General features: G+C 45.3%; 1 protein-coding gene across 1 annotated transcript; it reads right to left on the bottom strand.

Moving 5' to 3' along the window:
• Positions 1-924: 924 nt before the first annotated feature.
• LOC117888314 (olfactory receptor 52K1-like) lies at positions 925-1,887 on the bottom strand. The gene has a single exon (XM_034791594.1). It carries the CDS (start codon positions 1,885-1,887, stop codon positions 925-927), a length of 963 nt encoding a protein of 320 aa, XP_034647485.1.
• Positions 1,888-14,860: the final 12,973 nt, after the last annotated feature.

The following is a 14,860-nucleotide window of genomic DNA, read 5'->3' as shown; positions in this document are numbered from 1 at the left end:
CTGGTTCTGCTTCTCTAGCAGGTCCAGCGGGGGGTTTCTCTCTCTCTCTCTTTTTCTTCCATAGCCCTTCTGTGTGCAGCCTCCTCTTCTCTGAGCCTCATTTCTGCCTGCCACATTTGAAACTCGCGGTCCTTTTCCTTCTCTGCTGCTTCCAGTCTGACCAGCTCTAGTTTTGTAACTGCCTCACTGGTCCTCATTCTTCTGTTTCTTGTGCTTATTTCTCCTCACCTGAAATAAACAAACAGAAAATAACAAAACTGTGACCTCCTCCTGACTGTTCTTAGTCACTGCACTTAAGACTCACTTAAAATCACAAATATCAGTGCCTGAACTTTGAACTCCACTTGGAGTAACAAGCTGTATATACATCCTGCTCGCTGCGCCGCTGTGATGTTCCCCTCTGCTCCTGGAGAGTTTTGCCTGGGCTTGTTTTAAGCCACGAGGACACATTTTCAGTCTCATAACTATACACATGAAATTACAACCTATAACATTACTATAACAACCATACTCAGTGCATCATGAGCCTTCCAAAGAGACCCGACATGACAAACTTTGCATTAGATACCACACAATCATATATAAGGATGAACATGGGGGTGCAGGGTGTTCTCCCGAGGTACAGAGCATCACAGTGGTATTGTTAAAGAACTTGGAATAGGCTCTCAAATGTTCAGACATCGCCACTGCCTTCACACTCCTCCACACTCCACACACAGGGCCGAGTGAGGACAAGGAGATGGCCAAGATCACCTTCTGGCCAGCAGCGCTAAGCTCGGGTAGGGGACGGTGTATGGCTCCCTGTGAGTTGGAGGTGGAGTTCCCATCCCAGCGTACACAAAGCCCCCAGAAACATGCTGTCTAAGTTACTCAGAAAACCTCTCCTCTACTTCCTGATCACTCAGCAGCCCCCTCCTGGTCAGCCTAGAAGCTTTTCCATCGGAACAGGAGAAGCACCCGGTCACGAATCTGTTTGGTTTTCACACCGTACACGATGGGGTTCATCATGGGAGGAAAGAGGAGGTAGAAATTGGCCAGCAGGATGTGTACGTGTGGGGGGACTGGGTGGCCGAACCTGTAAATTATTGAGGAGAGAACCACTGGTGTGTAGGCCACTAAGATGGCCCAAAGGTGGGCAACACAGGTGCTAAAAGCCTTGAGTTTCTCTTCCTTGGATGCCAGGCTTAAGACAGCCCTTAGGATCTTGACATACGATAGGGAGATGAACATCAGATCCAGCCCCACAATGAAGAAAGCAACAATGATCCCATAGATGTTATTAAACCTGGTGTCAGCACAGGCCAGATTGACCACGGCCATGTGCTCACAGTAGCAATGGGAGATGATGTGTGACCTGCAGTAGGGCAGCCTCCTGAGGACGAAGGGCAGAGGGAGCACTAGGAGAACAGCCCGGGCCAAAGCCACCAGCCCGATCTTTGCTATCACTGAGTTGGTCAGGATGGTGGCGTACCGCAGGGGGTTGCAGATGGCCATGTACCTGTCAAAGGCCATGGCCAGCAGCAGAGCAGACTGCATGATGAAGAACGAGTGAAGGAAAAACATCTGCACCAGGCAGGTGTTAAAGCTGATCTCCCTGGAATTAAACCAGAAGATGCTCAGTATTTTCGGCACGGTGGTGGTGGATAAAACCAGGTCGATGACGGCCAGCATGGTGAGGAAATAGAATATGGGCTTGTGTAGGGAGGGCTCTGTCTTGATAACATACAAGAGGGTGCAGTTTCCTAGAAGGGCCATGGTGAACACTGAGGAGAAGGGGATGGAGATCCAGAGGTGCAGAGATTCCAGCCCCGGGACGCCCATCAGGAAGAACACTGATGGATCAGAGCCTGTGCTGTTGGAACCTGACAGGTTGTCTTGTTGTGGCATCTTTTGCAAGTCTCACATCAATGTCTTTCCTTTCAATAAAACATAACACATGAAATTAACAGACTCTGTAAATTAAGTACATACTAGGGGCCAGTCTCAGCTCTGGAAGAAGCGGACTGACCTTTTGTTGAGTTCATCAGTCGTGTTGTGTAGCCTGATTTAGGGTGCATTGATAATATTAATTTGGATAATATGGGAATTTAATTTATTAATTTAATTTTTAATTTATTTTAATTTTAAATAAATAATAATAATACTAATGATTAATTATTAATATTAATAGTATGGATTTTAGGCTTGCCAATCTGTTTGATCAGAACATAAAAGTTCTTGTCCTGAATCAGGCTCCACAGAATTTACAAAGGACCTCGGGGGTATGACAGGAAACTCACACTGAGACAGATATAGCCTTAAAGACTTTTTTAAATTAAAATCAATAATAGTAAGTAAATAGTAAAATACCCAGAGTTACAAAGTTATGATTGCATTACTGCTATTCAAAAGATACATATGGTAATATAGTATTATATGCAAGAATGCTTTGGTTAACATACTCACATCCTTTCTTGATAACCTGGTGGTAAGAGACACATGACCAGCCTTGCGGTTCAGGTTTCTCAAATCTTGAGTGAGGGATGCAGTGCTTAGAAAATGCTAAGAACTATCAAAGCTGCCTAGGGTTTACTTGACTAACTTAAACTTAAATCAAAACCTAATAAACAAACTAAGAATAAAACTTAGGGAAACCCAGCTTAGCCTAGCTCCCTTGAAACTTAAAGTTTAAGAAGAACAAGTATAGCCTACTACTAGTAGCAGTCATCGTAGATAGACAGAATAGAGTGGAGGAAGTAAGTGATAATAGAGTAAAGTGAGAATGGAAATGGAGTAAAGTGAGAATGGAGATACTCTATTGAAGTGGGTCACCTCTTTTATAGGACAAATGCTGGAAATCCTTCCTCTTATGCCCAAATTTCATTCCTCACCCACAGAAATGTTAGGGTACACTTACCCTATAGGCTAATATGTATGTGCATATTGATGACAGGTATGTACGCACATCAGTCTCTCGTGGTGTACTTGTTAAGTCTGTGGGTACAACATTGAAAACCCCACTATGCCATTCTCCATTGTCTATTGGTCTAAATAAAAGGTCATAGACATAGGCGTGGGTACTCATCTAATTAGGTAACAAGCTATAGGTCAACTTTGCTTTCTGAGTAAAAGGTCTTAATGTAGAGATGCTAACTTTGCTTTAGCTTAACATAGAGGATATGGCCTGTAGGTCTCTTGCATTACAGCCAAATTTACTTTAATATAAATCTATAAACCTATTACAATAAACCAAATACTTAAATTATAATAAAAGATAAATATATGCAAGCAAGTAGGTTAGTCCTATAGGCTACAGTTGCCATAACACTAATCAAACAAACCCTTATATTTTTCTCTGTGAAATCATTTAAAGTTCTTAGAATGTCATTACAAGTCACAAGGAACGAACCCCACTTGGTTACAAGTATCCTACCTGGTGTACCTTGCCACTAGGAGATGCACATTTTTTAGTGTGCATTCTGCCGTGAAGTACAGAGTATATCTGGCCGCCCGGCACATGCTTTCAGCCAAGAAATACCTGGCATGTTAAGCTGCATGTAGGAAGATGTACCGGTACATTCAGTAGCACACTCTGGATATTCAGCCAGGATGTACGTAGTACATCGTGGAACATGCATGAGTAGTGCTATTTTGATCTCAGCGATGACCAAGGGTACATCTACACAGGAATGTCTGCCCACGGCAGCAAGTCTCAGAGCTCGGCTCGACAGACTCGGGGCACCTCACTAAAACAAGCTGTGTAGATGCTGTAGCTCAAGTTGGGGCTCCAGCCCACCTGCTTCAGAGCCCGAGCCTCAACATCTACACAGCTATTCTTAGCGCGGTACCCCGAGAAGCACGAGCCTGTGTCTGTTGATCCGAGCTGTGAGACTGACTGCCGCTCGCTGCGTAGACATAGCCAAAGAGACTATGAGTCTGATCCCGCTCCCATTGAAGTCAGGGGGAGGACTCCCCACTGGCTTCTGGGATAACTGAGCTGTTCTTTTTAGGTGACAAATCTGAGGAACTGTCCCAGGTGTCAGCAGAGAAGGTTTTGGAACAAACTGATAAATTAAACAGTAATAAGTAACCAGGACCAGATGGGATTCACCCAGGAATTCTGAAGGAACTCAAATATCAAACTGCAGAACTTCTAACTGTGGTATGTGACCTATCACTTAAATCACCCTCTGTACCAGATGACTGGCAGATAGCAAATGTGATTCTGATTTTTAGAGAAGGTTCCAGAGGTCATCCTGGCAATTACAGCCCAGTGAGCCTAACTTCAGAACCAGGCGAATAGGTAGAAATCATGGTAAAGAACAGAATTACCAGACATATAGATGAACAAGATTTGATGGGGAAGAGTCAACCTGGTTTTTGTAAAGGGAAATCATCCCTCACCAATCTAGTAGAATTCTTTGAGGAGGTCAACAAACATGTGGATAAGGGTGATGCAGTGGATATAGTGCTCTTGGACTTTTAGAAAGCCTTAAAAAAGTTTCCTCACCAAAGGCTCTTAAGACAAGTAACATGTATTCAAAACAGACTTTGGAGAGAAGAAATTTTATGATATAAAAAGTCCAAATCAACAGAGATGCAGAGACTATTTTGAGAAAGGTAAAAAGTATTACAAGGTGCTACAGCCCATATTTAGCGAAGGTTGTAGAAAAAAATATTCATTATTTCGTTAACTGAGGAAAAAATTGTGATCAAATAATTATGGAGCCATAGATTTTAAGGCAAGAAGGTACCATTATGATCATCTACTCTGACCTCCTGAATAACACAGACCACAACATTTCACCACGTGAGTTCTGCATCTAGCCCATAACGTCTCTTGGAGCTATAGCGTATCAATGAGAAAGGCATCAAGTCTTGATTTAAAGACTTCAAGTGATGGCGATCCAACCACATCCCTAGCTAAGTATCAGAGTGGTAGCCGTGTTAGTCTGTATCCACAAAAACAACGAGGAGTCCAGTGGCACCTTAAAAACTAACACATTTATTCGGGCATAAGCTTTCATCGGTAAAAAACCCGTGTCACTCCATGCATCTGAAGCAGTGGGTTTTTCACCCATGAAAGCTTACACCTGAAAAAATCTGTTAGTCTTTAAAGTGCCACCAGACTCCTTGTTGTTTTTATCCCTAGCTAAGATGTTCCAAATATTAGTTCGCCTTGCTCTACGAATGTGCACCTTGTTTCTAGCCTAAATTTGTCTAGTCTCAGTTCCCAGCCATTGGATCTCATTTTGCCTTTGTCTGCTAGATTAAAGAACCTTCTGCAGTCAGAGATCTCTTCCCATCTATGGACTTAGAGACTCTGATCAAGTCACCTCTTAAACTTGTCTCGGATAAGCTAAATAGACTGAGCTTCTTCAGTCTCTGGCTATAAGCCACGTTTTCCAGATTTAAAGTCATTCTTTTAGCTCTTTTCTGAACCCTTTTCAATTTGTCAACAACCTTTTTGAAGTGTGGACACTGGACATAGAAACAGTGTCCAGTGATGGTCTCTCCAAGCCGTACACCTCTCTATTTCCGCTTGATATTCACTTGCTTATACATTCTAGGAGGTTAACCCGAACAGCCCTGATTTTTTGAATAGTCAGTGGTTCCTTCACATTGTTTTTTGTCTTTTGATGGAATTAAATAGTTCTCTTCTAAGTGACCAACCTCACTCTGCTCTCACTGATACAGGTGCAAATCCAGAATCATTCCAGGTTTACACCAGGGTGACTGACAGGAGATTTGGCCCAAAGCTTTCCATTTGCTTTAAAAATCTCCTATTTAGAAAGATCCTGGATTAGCTTTAATCTAAACTGCCCCAGCTCACCTGAACCCTGGCTGCGTCTCCTTCCCTCAGCACATGCTGAAGTCACACACAAACTGCAGGACTCTCCCCTCGGCCAGGATCAACTGGGTGAGAGTATTTATACCTCCTAATGACCCCCTGCTGACTTTACTCCCCAGGTGGGAGGTGAGAGATTGGGGTCACTATAGAGGTACATTTGGTGGGGGCTGTAACTCACGCTGTTCGGGGGGGCGGATATATAGGGCTAAAATAATATGAGCTCTGAGCTGTGTCCTATTTCCAGAAATAAGGAGTAAAATGCGGTCTCGTCAAATAATTTGTACTTTTTTATTAGAGTGAAAAACCAGAAAGAAAAAATCCAATGAAAAGTCTCCAAGAGGAAGCGGGAGACAGAAGACTCATAAAATATTTAAACAAGCCACGTAACTGAACCCTTCTAGTATCTCTGTGGAGCAGAGCATTTGAAACCTAAGTTCGCTTGCTTCCAGGCTCTCTGCCTAGGATTCATATAAATGCCACTGTCTTTCCTCTCCAGAGCTATACCCCACGTGAGCACTTTTACTTCATTGCTTTATGAAATGAAGATTTAAGCTAGTTCAATAAACTCTTTAGGAAACCTCTGACTACAAGCAGCGACTGAATGCCAGTCTAACGCGTGTGGCTAAGATGACGCCTCTCTCACTATAAAACGTCTACGATCTCCCCATCTGCTTACACAGATCCTGGAATGTAATTTTACAGCTTCGACTTTGCTTCTAAACGTGTATACTAGTTTTCTTTATATTACGTGTGAAAGACAGCTCTAAATGTGAATTCAGGTGATTTCAGCCTTACGTGGAGTATTTGAAAGAAGTCTCTAATTCAGCATTCGCCAAACTTTTGAGGGTCTCTCCCCCTTGTCTGTGTCCATGCCTCCCCCCTGCCCCCCACCAGAGCTGGGCAGGGAGCGGGGCTGTGGCTCGGGAGTGGGGGTGTATGGGGGCTCAGGCAGGGCCCACAGCTGGGGGTGGGTTTGGGGGTGGGAGTGGGGCTGTGGCCAGGGGTCGAGGCTGGGCGTGGGAGTGCAGCTCTGCTCCTGGCCTCACCACCTGGCCGGGAATGGAGCCGCTGCCGAGGCTGGGGGCTGGCGCAAGGCCAGAAGGCAGAGCAGCCACCAAGCCTTGTTGGGGGCCGGCAGCTGGGACCTCAGCTGGGTGCGGAGCCCTGCCGTGGCTAGGGCCAGGGCCAGGCGCGGGGCCGGGAGCTGGGGACACGGCTGGGGGTGGACCAGAGCAGAGCTGGGGGCGGGAGTAGTCTGTGTGGTGCTCCCTCCACACCCCCCGGGGGGGCTGGCCCGGGCTCTACCATGCCCCCCTGGACGTTCCTCCATGCCTCCCCAGGGGAGCGCGCCCCACAGTTTGGGGATCTCTGCTCTAACTGTAAACGTGGTTATTAGAAACTGTAGGTTATAAATGTACAAACCAGTTGGTCAGACGGCAAATATGAGAAAAGTGTTTGTACAAGAAGAACAACGTGTGACTCAAAACAGTGGGGGCGTCCCCTCCTTGAATTGGTACCGAAACAGTTATGACGAGTTACCCTCCCAGGCTTTGCTTCTCTATGCTCTAAACTATATTGACCTGGGATAATATCACTTGTAACTCAACAGCTTAAAAACACCCCCTTTGCCCACTAAACACTGACACCAGCTTAACTCTAGAGGGCAGTGTCTGGTGGTACACGGTTGCATTACGTACAAGATGGCGTCTTCTCTTTTGATAACAAAAGAAGGGATTTCAGACCCAACGAGGCATTTTTTATGGAACTCGGTAACGTCAGAACAACAAAACGCTGCTCTGAATTGTTCTGAGCACCCGGCACTGAGACACTCTTCTGAGAGGCTCCCGGCTAATTTAGTGCATTCCCCACATCCGCTCTTCTCTGGATTTCTGAATTCCGAAGCATGTTCTTCAGACAGAACCCTAAGGAAATCACCGGGTCTCAGTCAAGGCATGCAACACGAGCTTTGTATTTCGCCACGTCCAGGCAAAACCCTGTATCCCTGAAAATGTCTGGGAATTCATATGTGACTGCCTATTCAGTGAGGTCTGGGTTTCCCGGTTTTACTGTTGTTCTGATTTTTACTGGCTGGCAGAGCAAATCACCTGAAACAAAGAGCTCAGCGCCGACCTGGATGATCCCCCGCGGGCTTCCCATGCTATCCCCCCGCATCCGCCCTGCAGTTTCCGTGTGTACTCAGTTGATGTGTTTATTTCTGTTTTTTAGCTCCCCTCTTAGGATTCCAGGCCCCCCATGAGTTAAAACTGGGAACATTTCCGTAGACAAAGCCACCCTTCATGGGCTGAGCTGCCTGTATTCCACCACTCCCACAGTTGGCCCATTAAGAGCCATAGGGACAGTGACCATCAGGTCACATTTGCTTCATCTGCCCCATCTCTCCCATTGCCCAGCCTAAAAGACAGGCTTTGCTGCATGCTCGGCAGGTTAACAATGCAGGCCGAGGTGGATCAAGGGGGGACGTGTATCCAAAGTGACCACCTCTCACGGCGGGGACTCTGCCGGCAGCCACCTCCAGCTTATAGGAGAATCCAATTCAAGCAGGTTTGAGCAGGAAAGAGACAAAAAAAGAGTCCAGAGGTTTGAGCAGAAAGAGACAAAATGGAAAGATGTTTCCAGGGCCTTTTATAGCTTCTGCCAATTGAAGGAAAACCAATTACAGGGAACAAGATGGTGTTTGGGGTCAAATGGGTAAGTCACATTTCCACGCATGCTTTGCTTAGTCATACCAGATCCCATCACAGGAAAGTCCATTAAGTGTAGAGAGGCGTCTCCCATGGTCCATTGTGAGTTAAGTTTTCCTTGCTTGACTAGTCCGTGCAAGATGTGCAGGCTACATACCTTGTGGGAGCTACCCAGAAGCACACACCTTAGAAATACAGGTATAGTGCCAATACTCATAACTTCAGATACAAAAATGATACATGCCTACAGATAGCATAATCATATTCAGCAAACCATACCTTTTCCATAAACGCCTGACTTGACCCATATTGTATAAGATTTGTTACAATTATATAACAGAGGGAAAAACAATGATCAACATGGTCATGTTTTAAGCAGATAACGTCACAGTGGTGCAGGAGTGGGGCCTTGGGGAAGGGAGGTGCGTGGGCGGGGGTTAGGGAAGAAGGGGTAGCATGAGGGCAGGGTGTTGGGGATAAGGGGTGGTACAAGTGCGGGGCCTCGGAGAGAAGGAGCGGTGCAGGGGCGGGGCCTTGGGCGAAGGGCGGTATGAGGGCAGGGCCTTGGGGAGAAGGCGTGGCGTGAGGGGGGCCTTGGGGAGAAGGGGCGGGGCATGGGAGGAGCCTCAGGGGGAAGAGGCGGCATGCGGCGATGAGGCCATGGTTCAAGTGCCGGTGGCCCACCCGCTTTTAGAGAGCTTCCACCACTGCTGACAGAGGTAGCAAGGTCCCACATCCGAAAGGAAAGGTCACATGTTTCTCACCCACCAGGCACAGATGGACATAACCTCTCCTGGCCGCAGCCACTTTCTGGGTGGGCAGCAGCAGGATCCCAGCATCTAAAAGTTGCACCTACAGCCTCCAGTTCGACTGGCTGCACTCCCTCAGCCACCAGACGCTTCTTATCTTCCAGTCTGTCAGGCTGCTCCCCCCAGACTGAGCCTCCGTCAGCTCCGAGGCTCGCACAGACACTGGCTTCTGCAGTCCTGTGACAATGCGGTTCTGGCGGAACCCAACTGAGAGTGCCAACTCAGGACAAATTGCTCAAATAGGGCAGTTACAGCCAAAGGCTGGGGTTTTTTCCACCTCTAAGGCAAACCAAACCAGCCAGACTAGGACGACTTCGGTCTCACCCCACTGGCTAACCGCAAGTCTCACAAGCAATCTCCTTAGACACGCCAATTTCCTAGTATTCCCACCAGTGCCACTCGTTATGGGGACAAGTGGTTATGAAAACCAATACCCCAGTAAAAGAAAAAGGACCAAGCCTGATCCCAAAGGACCAAGCCCCAGACCCAGGTCAATATACAAATCAGATCTTACCCACAAATCACGCTGTTGCCAATCCTTTAGAATCTAAAATCTAAAGGTTTATTCATAAAAGGAAAAAGATAGGCCATTGGCTGGGGTCCCACATTGCCTCTCCGGTCATCTGTAACAACAAACTCCCTCTCCCCTCACCTCGTTAAACCAGTAACACCCAGGGAAACTGAGTCCCACCCCCTCCGCATGCAAACCATTGAAACCCCACCGAAAACAAGAAAATAGACAAGAAAATCCTCCATTTCGTCACACCTACTTTAGATTTACTGGTCTGTAATTGCCGGGATCACCTGTAGAGACCTTTTTTAATATTGGCGTTACATTAGCTATCTTCCAGTCGTTGGGTACAGAAGCCGATCTAAAGGACAGGTTACAAACCCTAGTTAATAGTTCCACAATTTCACATTTGAGTTCTTTCAGAACTCTTGGGTGAATGCCATCTGGTCCCGGTGACGTGTTACTGTTACGTTTATATAAAAGACTGAGAGGGTATTTAAGGATTTAAAACTGATACAGGGAAACTTTTTGAAAACAATGCATAATTACACCAGGAAACTCATTGCTATAGGATATCACTGAGGGCAGAAATTTAATAGGAATCACAAAAAGGATTAGACATTTATGAGAACATTTACAGTTATATTGATCTAATGTATTATATCCTTTATGGCTTTTTTCTAAATCTTCATGTTTCAGGGCATGAGCCAATTTCTAACTTACCCCAGGGCAGATTCCATAATTGCCTACTTGGAGGATGAAATCTCTTGATCTTCCTCCAAAGCATCTGGTACTGAAGTCACTGTAGGAGAGAGGTTATTGAAATACATTGACTATTGGTCTACTCGCTATTGCAATTCTTATGTTCTCATTTGCTAGTTTTTACTTATGTACTTGATTTTACTCACTGGCTCATTTGTTTTCCTCTAGTTGTGGGCACATTCTACAGGCGTGTATATTGTGCCTGGTGCTAAGTTTATCACACTCGGGTTCCCAGAATACTGGACCCTACAAACCAGTCTCAGGATCTTGCTTCTGTCCCCCACACCAGTCCCAGCATATCAGAATACAAGAAGTTTACCTCATGTACCTGATTTGAGAATTTCTGTTCACTCAGACTACATTTCCATGTAGCTTGAGGTGATGAAATTGCAAGGTGGAAAATGCTTCCAGTTTCACCCAAGAAAACTTCCAGGACAGCTTTTTAGTGTCCCCAGTCCAAGACTTTTCCTACCTGGTCCTAGACTCTAAGCTCACAAACACAATTTATAAGAATCATATTGTCTGTCTGCACCATTTCTGGATTCAGCCCAAGTCTATTAGAGCAGACATGAGTGGTTCAAGAGTTAAGTAAAGCATGGCTCCATAGGCATGATTCCACCTACCCTCTACCACCTAGCCTCAAAACCAGAGATACTCACATAGCTGCTGCACCTCATGTAATCACATACCATTAACTGGCAGTTTTGCTTCATATGCCCTAGTATTCCATTTAAACCAAATGGGAGGACATACACTCAGAGCCTTCATCCAGTGACCCCTTTGCTGAAAAGCCACATCTCTGTTTTTTTCCTTTTGAACATCAAGCTCCTTTCACCACCAACCGTGGTGGCTCTTTCATCTATTCAGGAAATAATGTTTCTGCTCTGAGATGTTACAATCTAGAGCACTCATTGGGCCATTCAAATAGTCTGTCTTCTACACATCCTCTGCTAGTGCCAGGAGACCCAGGTTTGGGAGTCCCCAGGCAAGACTACATAACATTATCACAGGGTGCACCACTCAGCACTGGTCTAGCTCCTCCTCCTGGTCACTCTGGGGAGGAGTTCAAGAGGCCAACATCCCTGCCTGCAGTTTGCACACCATTACTCCAACTCTGGTCTGTAGTGCCTCTCTCACTCCAGGACCCTCAGCATCTCCTTCACAACTTAGCCCTCCAGCTAAGTCATTCAGTATTCCCCCTTGTGGTATAATCCCTCAACAATCTTAAGCAGTCTTCCCATTCACTGCCTCAGTTTTATGCCATGTTCTCAGTGGCTGGTAGGGGAACCTAGGCCCGCCTTCTTCTCCGAGTTCCAGTCCAGCTCAGCAGTTCTAGGCATCCTCTCTCTACCTTCACTAGACTATTTCCTACCACTGTGGTTTCTCCTCTCTCAGGATATGTGTACCAACTCCAAAAATCCTCCTTCTCTGGGAATGGCAGTTGCTTGCCTTCCTCCTGCCTTTCCCTGCAGCCCACTCTGTGGGCTGCTACCTGGCTTTATAGGCCCTGCGTGTCCCTGCACAGGTGAGCTTCTGTAATTAACTTCCTCCAGCCTAAAACTTCCCTGTTTGCAACCTAATTAGCTGATTGGGCCCACCTGGCCCAATTCACCTCTTGCAGGGCCAGTATGGGCAGCTCATCCAATCACAAGCGCTCAAAGGATTGGAGTCTGTTGTGCACTTAATTGAGTGAGTTTTGGGTCAAAGCTACCACACAGTCCAATCCCATGGGCGCTTGGCCAGAGCACAAGATAAAAATGGGATTTACATCACTAACACTCAGAAGAGAACAGAGGGCAATGCCACATGGCAGTCAATTCTAAATCAAATCATCATCTGGGCTAAACAATTGGGACTAGGTTCACAAGAAGGACATATGCATGGCAACATGTGCCTTTTAGGTGCTCTCTCATCTAGTGAAATCCACAAGATCAAGTTCGGCATCCAGGCTCCCCATACAAGTCATGGGGAAAGTTAGATGCCTAAAAAGGGATTCAATGAAGCCAGCAGACTTCATAAAGGTCCTTAGTTTTATGGGCTGTTTATTCATAAAAGGTTCAAATAGGAAAATAAACGCACCAGAAGTACATATGGTTGTAGCAGTGTCTCAGAAATGCAGTTTTTTCCTAGCAGGAGCCTTCCTAGAAGACTGTCTTTTGTGAATGTACTTTTGAAAATTTGCATCAGTCTTGCCTCCTTCCCCTAGGCTAGTATGAGAACTCCTCTAGCTCCTAACCTCCCAATCTTCAGAAAAAGGATTCCTCCCTTCATAAGAAGGCTGAGACATGCGGATACCATAATCCTAGAGCCCACCCTTGAATGTCAAAGGGTCTGTGTTATCCATCACACTTGCCCTCCCCAAATACTTAGTTTGCTTTCTGTTGATTTTAATTCAGGTAAATTGTAATCTATGTAGTATCATGCAAGACAAAGCTTTTGCTTCTCTGTGGGAAATTCCTGGAGCAGTCAAAAAAAAAATATCCTCAATCCTGTTAAAATTAGGTCTTTCCGTGGCAGCTTCTTTTGAAGCTTATCCAGCGGTACAAAATACAATTTCCTCATTCTATGGTTGTGCAGCAGAATATGTCAGTGCTGGCTGAAGTGAAAACTTTTTGTCCTCTCTCTGGGGTGTATTGTCTTTTAAATTCAGTCAGATGATATTTGCAGTATCTCTGACTTCACCAATCTATTCAGGAAAGTTATTAGAAGTATGTTCTTCTGTACCTACCGCACCATCAAATCTTCTGCTAGAAAAGTTAGTGGGACAGATTTTCAAAACTGTCCACCTAGGGAACTGTACCATGCTAAGAACCAAATGGTCCCCTAGTATGCTTGTAAAACACATGTCCACACACAAGCGTGATCTAAACAGTTTTCAAGCATGCCAAATACTGCTTGGATTAGATTTGTATTACTCAGGATTAAATACTGGTTTAGACTAAACCATTTCAGTCTGCCCCATTGTAGCGTCAATGCAGACCTGTCAGCTTTACATGTTAGATTATAGGTTTGCAGACCCTGCAGGCAAAACTCATCAGTTTACAGTAAAAGCCTCTTTGACTGGTTGAAGACCGATTGGAAGGCATGAGATGCACTGTCCTAGGGATGGGGGTTCCACGACCACCNGCCCAACTCCCCATTCTGAGGATCTGGTTTGTCTTCAGCTCAGACACTCTTCATAAAACCCTTGAGCTCAGTTTTCCATTTTAATCCCTTCCTGGGCTCTTTTCAGTTTCTCCCCATCAACTCCTCCTGGGCTCCTTTGGGTCACTCCTTCCTATTTTGCTGAGCAGCAACTCTCAGGGCTTCATTCCTGGGAGTCTTCTTTCTTCCCTGCTGGAGAAAATACCTCTGCTTTTCCTGAGGCTCTCTTATCTTTCCCTAATTAGACTTGATCATCACCAGGTTTAACTAAAACACTGCTAAAAATGCTTTCTGGCACAGGAGACTTTTGTACACCAGTAGTTGGACTAGTTCTAACAGCAATTCAGTTAAAATTCATGGGAATTGTTTGGCAAATTTTTTCAGTGTAAACATGGCTTTTGATGTTTTGCAGTGCACAAATGCCCAAATATGTGCATATTCCCAGAAGCCAGTTTTGAAATTTAGCCCACTGTTGGTCACTCAGAGCAGTCTCTCAGAAGAAAGAAAATAGTTGTAGTTCCAGATCTCTTAATCAGCAACATACACCTCTACCCCGATATAATGCGACCCGATATAACACGAATTCGGATATAACGTGGTAAAGCAGTGCTCCAGGGGGGCGGGGCTGCGAACGCCGGCGGATCAAAGCAAGTTAGATATAACGCGGTTTAACCTATAACGCAGAAGCGGTAAGATTTTTTGGCTCCCGAGGACAGCGTTATATCGGGGTAGAGGTGTACTGATTTCTGTCTTCCACTGCAACTTTAGAGCACCTGTTGAAAATAAACCTTAAGTGGCTCCCTTTAAGCATTAAGTAAATTAATGTGCCTTTCAATGTCTTTATAAAGACTTAGGCCAAAATTTTCAAACTTGGGTGCCCCAAACCTGTATTTAGGCACTTAAAAAGAAGTAGTCTGGCTTTCAAAAGTACTGAGTACCTGGAGTTACTATTGACTTCACTGGGAATTTGGTTTGTGAAAATCAGGCTACTTATATTTACGTGCCTAAATATAGTTTTAGGAGCCTAATTTTAGCACACGGGTTTGAAAATGTTGGCCTTTTTCACTTTGTTCACTGTGTTTGATAAGTCATTTGTATTGCA

The sequence above is a fragment of the Trachemys scripta genome, chromosome 1, assembly GCF_013100865.1.
Source record: "Trachemys scripta elegans isolate TJP31775 chromosome 1, CAS_Tse_1.0, whole genome shotgun sequence".
NCBI classification, from domain to species: domain Eukaryota; kingdom Metazoa; phylum Chordata; order Testudines; family Emydidae; genus Trachemys; species Trachemys scripta.
This window is presented reverse-complemented; position numbering and strand designations above follow the sequence as displayed.